We start from the raw sequence: 10,443 nt of genomic DNA, 5'->3' as shown, positions 1-10,443 counted from the left end.
TCGTACACACTAACTTGCAGACGAAATTTCACTTGAAAACAAACTTATAGATTTATTTTATGTTGGTCACTCAACTTTAATTTTTTAATTTAACTATTTTGTTTCTTAAACAAAACTAAATGATAGCCGTTATTTTGCGAAACATATTGAAATGAAAATCGATTCTCAGATAATTCATTTGAGTTTTTCTTGTTGGCAAAAACAATTGATTTCATTAAAAACAAGCGCTAGGTAACACATTTCATGAATCGTGTTGGATTGACCGTAAATCGTTATGATCCAAAGCAACTTTTCCAAATTCAATTCACTTAGTCAAATTTAGTTGTCGCTAAATACTTGGCTGCTTAATTCTTTGCTCCATGATCATAGTTACAGGAAATGGTATAATGAGCATCAATGCTATATGCTGCTAATCATTGATGACATGTTATCTCAATTCAAGGCTCGTCATATTTTTTTCTAGCAATAAATTGATGTGTTACATTATTGTCACTTAATATAAGACAAGCACAGATATTCATTAGATTATTTGTAGACTTGGCGATCAAAATGAAACATAAGTGTAAACTAGATGATCAAATAGAAATAATTTAAAGTTGGGTGATTGGCGTGAAACAAGACGGTAACTTGGGGGCATTGCCTCCAAGCTTGATCGATCTCGAACCATGCCACACTACCCTTTACCCAAACTCTATATATACACCTTAAAAATCCCTCCTATCTTCTTCCTCTTATCATTATTATCCCCTAAACACACACAACAAGCGTACTTTCATGTATCTTATATGTATACATTTAATTGAAGGTGAGTTTTAGTTTTGTTGAATCGATTGTGAGGTTGAGTGCATTTTTTTTATCATATAGAATCGCTTTGCGCTGAAGTTTCGGAATCTTCTACATAGTACTATCTTTCATTTATACCTTTAACTGCTTTTTACATATACTTATTGATGCAGATGAACATTCTCTCTTGTATATTTAATTGAAACGATTTATTTACTAGATTTAAGATGTCTTCTGTGGATTTATTTTTTATTTTTATTTTTTTCGTTCAATAAATTATTAAATTTTAATTGGAAAGGATTAACAGGAAGCCCATGACGGATTTTTGAATGATTTTTGAAAGTAACTTTAGGCTGAAGTCTTGGTGGATGAAGTAAAAGTGAAGGGGGGTGAGTGTGATCTTTATAGGAAAGCGTTTGTGTGGTTAACATGTGATGTGGATGTTCAGTTTTAGCTTTTCTGAATAGGGGGAACTACATTACAATAAAGATCACACCTTACCTCTGAAATTTTTTGCCGTGTGATATGAAGATCAATCAACCCCACGTGCCATGACTTGAATTGTGGATTTAGATCAATTGGGTTTTCTACGAATTCCCTTCCTGAGGTCTTGATTCCAAGCCACTAAGGTTTAAGTTCAACTCATCATGCATGCGCAGATACATGGATTTACCATCTAAAGACGTGGGATGTGGATGCATTCATTGATTTTCTGAAATAACAATTTAGTAAATTTTCAGTGGTTGTCATTTCGAAATTCGTATACTATGACAGCAGTTGAAACTTGCAGGACCCTGTTTTTCCAAGAACAATTAAGGGGCATTTCTGGAAACTAATGATTTTGGGGAAAAACATTTTAATGATGATTTGAACTAATAGGATGGTTAAAGAGAACTACTGAGGGTTGATTAGGTGGAAGGTTAATATTTATTCATTTGAAGATGTCAAGATACTCTATTTTCATGTGTTAATGTTGATCTAATTGACTTCACTGCTAGAATATAGGTACTTTTGTGAAGCATCGTATTTGTCCAGATACAGACGGCTTTTGGACAATTGTGAATGATTCTTTGAACATATTGTGCTGATGCCTTGACCATTTCGGATGTGGGAGTTCAAAATTTTTACTAATTCAAAACTCCTATAGGAGCTATGTCGGGACTCTTCCAAATGTGAAACCAAGCTCTGAAACTTAAACCTCACTATTTTGAACATGGAAAGAAAGTTCACTAAGGACCATATTAATAGGAAGTAGGATGTTTCATTTGAATGTAAGCATCCTTCGGATCCATTGCGACGATTATTGGCATTCTTTGGGACTGTGCTTCAGCACAACAAGTGATGCAACTATGGGCCAAACAGCTTGGTTTACATTATGATCGAAGGTTTCTCTGCTTCCTACATTCCAAAAATCAAAAAAATTAATAGTGCCTTCGCTGCTCCTCTGATTTGTAGTTGCTTGGATTTATATTCTTCCAATTAAGATATCGCCAATCATTAATAATATGTTAACAGCATTCAACTGTGCCAAGTCTTAATTGCTTGCTTTATTGTGTTTCCACATATTGAGTTTCAGTTACAAGTACTTTTTAATATTCAGCATTGATCATTTAATAAATCACATTTTGCTGAAGCTAGATCTTCATAAGTTGATTTATGAGTAAACAAGAGCTAATTGTATTCTGAATTGGAAATTTTTTTAGAGACTTGGCACAGGAGGGGAAAAAATTATTTGTAAGATATTAGAATTTCTCATCAATGCTTTCATGTAGTGCATTTTTTTGAAGTGTTATGCGGGAAATTTCTTTCAGTAATTAATATGCTAGAACTGAATATCTTTCAGCACTCCAATTTTAGCCTTCTGGCAAATTACTGTTGCATTATTGCTGATGATATTTAAAGATCATTACTTTCTTGGGAAAATATTTTTTAATTTTATTGAGCTGATTAGTTGTGCCTTTTCATCCTTCGTAGCTGAGAGCTGTGTCGAAGCAAGCTTAGCTGGGCATCACCATAGTTTTCTTGGACAGAGACGTATCTCGAGTTGTTTAGTAGTCTCTGAAACAAATAATAATGTATGAGCCAGAATCAGATTCTGCTTCTTGGGGTATTTTCAACTTGGACCAAATCTTCAATAATAATCACTATGGGGACCAGACTCAACATGATGTGAAAATCTGTCGTGAATGGTATTCTAGCAATAGTCATTTTGACACAGCGAGTGACAACATTGACAATGATGAGAGTATTGCACATGCTCTTCTTGAAGAAGAATTATCACAATTATCAATTGTAGAAGCTCCTGAATTATCATGTAGGGAAGATTACTTGGAAGAATCCAATGTTGTCCCGAATTGGCAGAGCCCTTCATGTAATCATAATCCTGATTGTTGCTTCTCTGATCCCTGCTTGTCCGATATATGATAATCCACATTCTGATACATTTCTGATAGAATCTGCAGACTATGCAGGGCATGATGGTTACCTGGGAGAGACTGATGATGTGGGAAGTTTATGCTCCAGTCCTGGTGATAGATCATATGATGAAGAAGACTATTCTTGTACTTTGGAAATTACAGATGAATCTGAGCTTGATGGTGAAGTTGAAAAGAGGTTATATCAAATGATTTCTGTTCCTGTAAGTATAGGTTTGGTGCGGTCATATAGTGCGTATGGATCTTGTAACTCATTTCAGCCTTTAATTCTTGGTTTCTTTACCGGGGACAGTTACCTTATTAGCATAGTAATTAGTAACTATATTCAGCATTTGCAGTTGCCAAGTCTCCTTGAAAATTAATGCCGTTCTTCCATATTGAAATTATGCAGCATAGGATTATGATTTTATCTTGCTTAATAAGGTCTTATCATCAGCTTTAAATTTCAAAACTTAATATCAGCGTTAGAACTTGTGTAATTTTTCTTTTTTCCATTTCCACTTATGGTAAAAATGATGAGTAGAATAGCAATAACTTTTTGTTATATATTCTACATGTGAAGTCCATGATATCTTAATTCTATTAATGTCTTAGTGTCTGAATTTTGTTTGATGACATGTTATGCCAATAAACATTTTTTTGTTTGCACCTCATGCCCATTGGTTGAAATTGCATAGTTACCTCTAATCAACTGTCTGTAGTATGTTTCAGGCCCCTAAGGGGCTCTTCTGCAAATCCTGATATGGATGCTTAGCTTGCTTTAGGACTTTCATCAATACTCCGGCAAATAAACATAGCCTCTATCTGTTTTATGCCATTATTGAAACATATTTGGTGCACCAAATATATGAAGAAATAATGCAATTAAAACTTTTCAAGTTTCTGAGATCAATTGACAGTTTTATGTGCTTGAATGATATCAGTTTTTAGAACTAACGGCATTCATTCATTTGTTTATGCAGCACATTCCAAGAATTAATGGAGGCATACCTTCAATTGATGAAGCAACATCTGACCATCAAAGGCTTCTAGATAGGTACTCGTAGTTCATGTGCATGCATGCTTGTGTGCTAGCCACCCCCAACCCCCTTCACCTTAAATGTTGCAATTGCTGCACAGATGCCTGTTTTTTGAGTAATTAATATAGCAGATTAAAGTAAGAAAGGGGAGGGAGACTCAGCTTATGGTAGAACAAGATGACTGTTCCATAAATGCTAATCTCAGTTTCTAACAGCAAATGAAAGATATTAACCAAAATCCGTTTTATTTCAAACATTTGAATGTGGAACTGGCTAAGTTACCATAGTTTGAGTTTGATGCACATGGAATGGGCTAAGAAAATAGGGATAACCTGTGTTCAAATACTTACCAAATCCCTTATCACCCTCTCAGGACTTGAACTGTGACTGCTTGACAGTGTTTGAAGCCTAACCCACTGGTTCCAAGCCTGATCTCTTGCTATAATGGTTGTTGAAGTTACTGAGAAATACATGAGACTCCATGAATTCATGGGCTAAGAAAATTGGGATAGCCAATGATTTAATATTTAGCAAACCCCATGTCATCCCTCAAGATTTGAACTGTGGCTGCTCGCCAATTTTTGATGACTTACCCACTAGTTTCAACCCTTTGTCTCTTGCTATGGTGGTTTTTGAAGTTACTATGAAATACACGAGACTCCATTCACTCATGCACTCTGGCCAAATGTATGTTTTGTTAGACATAGGCCTGTTTCAGTTAGTTCTTTTGCGTCATGCATATCAACTACGGTTCACTTGAATTCATTCAGATGGTAAGACTTAAATTTCATCATCTGTTTTCATGAGTTATGCATAATGTTGTGCTTCATGGTAAGTGGATGGGCGGAACATATGATCGGGATTTGATGTTGGATGGTGTTTGGTTTCAGATTGCAGTTATACGAATTGGTTGAGCACAAAGTTCAAGGAGATGGGAACTGTCAGGTCAATTGATACATCTTTTTCAATAAAAAACTACATCCCCAGCAGCTTTATGAAAACATTTTTGTGGCGACTTACCCAGCTTTGTACTAAAGTGATTCTCTCAAGTAAAATGTTCCCAGAGTCATCTCTTTAGTTATATGTGATGCAAAAATCAATTGCTGGAAAGAAGAGCTATGTAACATACAACTTAATCGCTTCCATAGCATATATCCATTGTTTTATGTAATGTGCAACTCATTTTTGAGTACCCGACTTAAAGACGTTCAAGAAAACACTTGAGTCCTTTTTTTTTTTTAATGGATTTGAAGGGCTGTTTTGTGGATTGTTTCTCAAATAAAATTATGATTTGCTAATAAAGTCTCTAGCAAAGTTTCTCCATGGTGTGTCCTTTACATCCATTCTGCGTGTCACCATCCATGCTTTTACTTAGGCAGTTCAATTGGGTCTTCAATTTTATGCTAGAATTTGGAATTTTGTTGTCTTTTATCTCTCTAACTGTAAATATTTATTGCATCAGAAACACAAGTCATGGTACGTTTGATCACGTGGAGTTGTTCTGCTAACTTCTGCTTTAGCATAGCAATGAGAAATTTTTTATATGATTTTATTACAATTAGTTTTTTTTAGATAAATTACGCATTACCTGTCCTCTCTTTCCCCCAGTTCCATGCTTTATCAGATCAATTCTACCGGACTCCTGAGCACCACAAATTTGTGAGACAGCAAGTAGTTCATCAGGTTGTCTTCTTGTTGTAATTAAATTTTTCTTTCATGATTTATTTCTTGCTGTATATGTGGGGTTCTTTTCTTGCACTTCATCTAAATGCTTCTGTCTTACTATGCATTGGTTGGGTATTTTCAGCTTAAAGCTCATCCAGAAATGTACGAGGGATATGTTCCCATGGAATATGGTGAATATCTGAAGAGGATGTCCAAGTACTCTTACAGTCTTTGCCTTGTTTCATAGAATCAACAGTTAAATTTCTTTTCCCTTCGCAGTGCTGGAAATCACTTTAATGCTTACCTTTGAATATTTAATGAACCAGGAGTGGGGAGTGGGGTGATCACGTTACTCTGCAGGCTGCTGCTGATTCAGTATTGATTACGATACCTTGTTACCTTCTTTCATTCATTTAGACGAGGGTATATGTGTCCAGAACTGACCTATCCTATTTTCTTTTCTTGCAGTATGGTGTGAAAATTCTTGTTATAACTTCATTTAAAGACACTTGTTACATTGAGATTCTTCCCAAGGACCAGAAGTCAAAAAGAGGTCACTATTTGAGTTTCTTATTATTGTGCTATTATCTGTTACACGAAATAATTCTCTTAGTTCTTGCCAATGATCAATAGATTATTCATTATAGGCCCATCGGGTGATTGACAGTTGAGATTCTTGTGCTGTTTGAATGCTTTGATGACGTGCTTCATGATGCAATACCTTTTCTATCTATTTGGCAAAGGGAAATATCATTAATTCGTACTGCCCAGAGCAATTAATAATGCGAACAGAAAACAAAAGCATTAAAAGCACATGATTTAGAGTTGTTCACTCTCAATGCGGGAGTTACATCGATGCTACTGCAGAATTTTATTATATCAAAGGAGAATTATGATGCATTCTGGATGCAGCCTCTCTTTGTTTTCTCTCTACCACCAAAAGAGACTTGCCCTAATACCGATCATATAGGAGGAAGTGGTGACCTAATACATGTGCAAGTTTCTCAAGGTACCCCTATAAAAATTTGCACCGGGAAAGAAGTGTACATTAAAATTCAGCTCCACACATCAAACAATGCTTAGGGTACTAGGAATGCTCACTCTCGTGCTTAAGTTTTCTGTCAGAAAAATGGCAAAACTAAGAGCCTCTATCTAGATGGATAAACCAAACTTACTATGGTACTCTTAAGGGCACACAGTATCACCCGGTCATGTGGGTCGAATTGTAGAAAGTTTTAATCTAAATATTTTGGCTTGCTCGTTGAAGAAAAGGAATGTAAGAATATCTATACCCATGCAAAAATAATGTAAGAATATCTTATCCCTTGAATTTCTAGTAACATTGTGTGGAACTTCATTGATGATTCGTCAATATTGAATAAACTCCAAAATTTGTGCACACTCCGACTGCCAGTCGGTAAGACTAGGTCTTAAGAACCAGTGTTTTCTATTTGCAAATTGTAAGTTATTTAGTTATTTATCATTTACTTTATTTTTATTTTTGTGGGTTGGGATGGTTCGGATGAAGCTTGTAAAGGAAATTAGTGTATTTAAGTACCAGAACTCTATCTAGTTTAGACATCACTCTCAACCCTGCAAACACGATCCAGTTTCTTATTCATGTTTGCTTGTGTTGAATTTCATTTTTCCCTTGTCACAGTTTTAGATAATTTCATTTGTAGCCTTAATTATGTCTTGTCTTGTGCAGTCATATATTTGAGTTTCTGGGCTGAAGTACATTACAACTCAATCTATCCTCAAGGAGGTAATAATCTATCTTGATTTGATTAGAAGACCTAAAAGACACTGATAAGAGGAGAGCAAAATGAAATGTTTCCACATGCAATTTGTGTTTTAAAGTTATCATAACTTCTACAACCAAGGTTTTTTTGCCTGACATTGTGCATTATACTGAACTTACTTATTCACTAATTTATGAAACCCACAAGTTTATGGTAATTCGGAGATTCTGCAATAAATTTTCGAACTGGGGTAATAACTAATTAGTTTTCTGCTTTTATGTCCATCCTAATCAGATTAAATCATATTTTATTATTGTTCAGATATGCCCCCAAGTGACATTAAGAAGAAGAAGAAGTGGTGGAACTTTCGGAATAAGCATTAGAAGTAATTAATCATTTGAAACTAATACTCAAGAAAGTATTTAGTTTCCATTTCTTTCGACCCTGCATCATCTTCTTTGGCTGAGAAGCAAGTACTTTCTCGGCTCGATATCTAAATAAGAAGTGTGGCTAAGCGATCCTCTTATTCACTAGCTGTTACTGTACCTGTGCTCTTTTTTTTCAATCACTATATATATATATATAATATATATATATATAATATATATATATATATGGGGTGGTGTGGGGTGGGGTGGGGTGGTTTGAATATGAAAATTGGAAAAAACCATAAGTACAGGTTTTTTTTCTTACAGAAGCTTTACAGGTATTGCGTTGGCAGTACTTAATTCACAGGTTTTTTTCACTAACTGCCAATAAAACTGCGTCAAGTGGAAGCCCGTAAAAATTCCATGAAGGTTTCCCTATATGTTTATCATTATTTATGAAAATTTCATTCTTCACACAGCAGAATAGTACAAGTTATCAAACCCCAAAAGGAAAATCAGTGTTCCAGAGATGTGCTCTTCCATGCTGGGTTCCATGGCAGTGGTCCACGATGAAATAAACTGTACTTGACTCAGAGATAAATATATAAATCTTTAAATTCCTTCCATCACACGTCCGAATGGCTCGCTAGAATTAGAATAGCCAAGTAAAATTTCACCTGACTTGGATCTCAAAAGTCTCCTATCGTTGTTTCTTGACTATGGCTGTCGAATCTCTTTCACAAACAAGTAAATTCTGCTTTTCAATTACCTGATTAAATTGAGTTCCGCCAAATTCTCCTTGAACATGCGTTCAGTGAAGGATATTTATTTTCTTCCAATTTTGAATATAATAAATTGTATTGGAACCCATAAAAGTCAATTTTCTGCAAGTTGTGTCTTGTTCTGGTGGGTGGAGGTGTTATTAAAAAAATTTGTGCAAATAGGAGCCATAATTTATAATTATCAATTTATCAGTATCAGTAATGTACATATCTGTCATCTTCGCTCATCATTTAACCACATACAGAATTATAAATAATCGAAACGAGATGAGAACCATTTTCAACTTATTCCTTAAAAGGCCCCAATTATCTTTTATCTAGCTATTAATGCCACTAGATTACTAGTATCTAGTGATCCTCAGCCACTCCACGGTGCCTCTCTTCCGCCTCCTCCCCCACCGCAGGCTGCAGTAGAAGAGCCGTGAATGGCATATGCCGATACGCATTGGGATCAAACTCCAGCCCCATTGGCGGGGGCGGCGGCGACTGGCAGATGTCCAGCCTACAGCTCAGCGGCTCGGATGGAAGCAGTGGAGCTTGTACAGAAGCGGGGGAGCGGGACAGAGGAATGGTGGGGGCGGTAAAAATGTTGTCCGCAGGAATCGTTCCCGTGCCGGTGGCGGCGATGATAGCCGGCTCGGCTTGGCGTAGAAGCCACTCAATGGTCTCCCCGTCGGAGCGATGGCCAAGCTCGCGCGTCAACTGGAACACCCGTGCGGCGCACAAAGCCGGCATTCTCACGCGGCGGCCTCTGCCATTGACTTTAGTGTGCCTATCCTTGGTGCACGACGAAGACCCATTTGCAGTTCTTGAAAGACCCAACTTTTTTCTAGCAGGTTTAGCACCAGAGGATTCAACAGCAGCGGCGGTGGCAGGATGTGGAATGACAGTCATGAGTGACTGAACAAGGTGGTGGCGGGAGGCTGACATGGGGCTGAGGTTATCAGAGGAGAGTTTGTAAAGGGCCGTTTCAGAAGCCATTTGAGGCGGAGGCAGAGACAGCAGAGAGAGAGTGAGAGAGAGATTAGGGTTTATTTATACTTGGGAGTAAAACTGGGTAAATGTTATGGTTTCTTAGGTGTAGACTAATGGCCCCACAAAAGACCGAGTGAGGCCAGTTCACTAGGTGATAACATCTAGGCAAAAATTCATAATTAAGAGGTTAAGAGGTGTCTGGTAGAAATTTTGAGAATTGATTTTTTGACAAGTAGAAATAAAAGGGGTCCTACCTGTAAGAGAATATTTCAAAAATAACTGTTGAAATAGTGAAATAACGATAAAAAATTGATTTTAATTGACTTAAAATTCCCACCAATTAGGGATGGCAGTGGGGCGGGATCGAACGTCCCACCCCCGCGACTCGCCCCACCTCAAACAGGGCGGGGCGAGGTCATGCTCCATTTATCGCCCCGTTTATTTTTTATTATTTTTTTTTAAATTTCAAATTATGTTATTATTAGATAATAAAATATAAATTCAAAATTTTAAAATTCAAAGTAAACACTTGAAATAAACAATGTTAAAAATTAAACAATTTCAAATAAAATTAAATTTTGATTAAATTTTATTTCTTTTGTAATTAATTAAAATTTTACATTTATATTTTATTATCTAATAATAATATAACTTGAAATTAGAAAAAAAATTCA

General features: G+C 36.2%; 2 protein-coding genes across 5 annotated transcripts; one reads left to right on the top strand and one right to left on the bottom strand.

Moving 5' to 3' along the window:
• Positions 1 to 690: 690 nt before the first annotated feature.
• Positions 691 to 8,238, top strand: LOC111380518. Of its 4 annotated transcripts, XM_023004103.1 has the most exons (12): positions 728 to 805; positions 1,931 to 2,168; positions 2,758 to 3,154; positions 3,246 to 3,421; positions 4,181 to 4,254; positions 5,128 to 5,182; positions 5,846 to 5,920; positions 6,045 to 6,118; positions 6,229 to 6,277; positions 6,371 to 6,455; positions 7,611 to 7,667; positions 7,966 to 8,238. In XM_023004103.1, the coding sequence occupies exons 3-12, from the start codon at positions 2,857 to 2,859 to the stop codon at positions 8,025 to 8,027; spliced, it is 1,005 nt and encodes a 334-aa protein (XP_022859871.1). In that variant the 5' UTR covers positions 728 to 805; positions 1,931 to 2,168; positions 2,758 to 2,856; the 3' UTR covers positions 8,028 to 8,238. The 4 variants fall into 4 exon arrangements, 3 of the variants coding, with proteins under 3 accessions (XP_022859872.1, XP_022859870.1, XP_022859871.1); XR_002700196.1 differs by lacking the exons at positions 1,931 to 2,168; positions 7,966 to 8,238 and adding an exon at positions 6,550 to 6,911 and having other exon boundaries at positions 691 to 805; XM_023004104.1 differs by lacking the exon at positions 1,931 to 2,168 and having other exon boundaries at positions 691 to 805; positions 3,255 to 3,421.
• Positions 8,239 to 8,955: 717 nt separating this feature from the next.
• On the bottom strand, positions 8,956 to 9,984 carry LOC111380516 (transcription factor TCP11-like). The gene has a single exon (XM_023004100.1). The coding sequence runs from the start codon at positions 9,773 to 9,775 to the stop codon at positions 9,143 to 9,145; it is 633 nt and encodes a 210-aa protein (XP_022859868.1). The 5' UTR covers positions 9,776 to 9,984; the 3' UTR covers positions 8,956 to 9,142.
• Between the last annotated feature and the right edge of the window lie 459 nt (positions 9,985 to 10,443).

This window comes from Olea europaea, unplaced genomic scaffold (assembly GCF_002742605.1).
Source record: "Olea europaea var. sylvestris unplaced genomic scaffold, O_europaea_v1 scaffold2156, whole genome shotgun sequence".
NCBI classification, from domain to species: domain Eukaryota; kingdom Viridiplantae; phylum Streptophyta; class Magnoliopsida; order Lamiales; family Oleaceae; genus Olea; species Olea europaea.
Note: the sequence above shows the minus strand (reverse complement) of the source record. Positions and strands in the feature narration are given on the sequence as shown.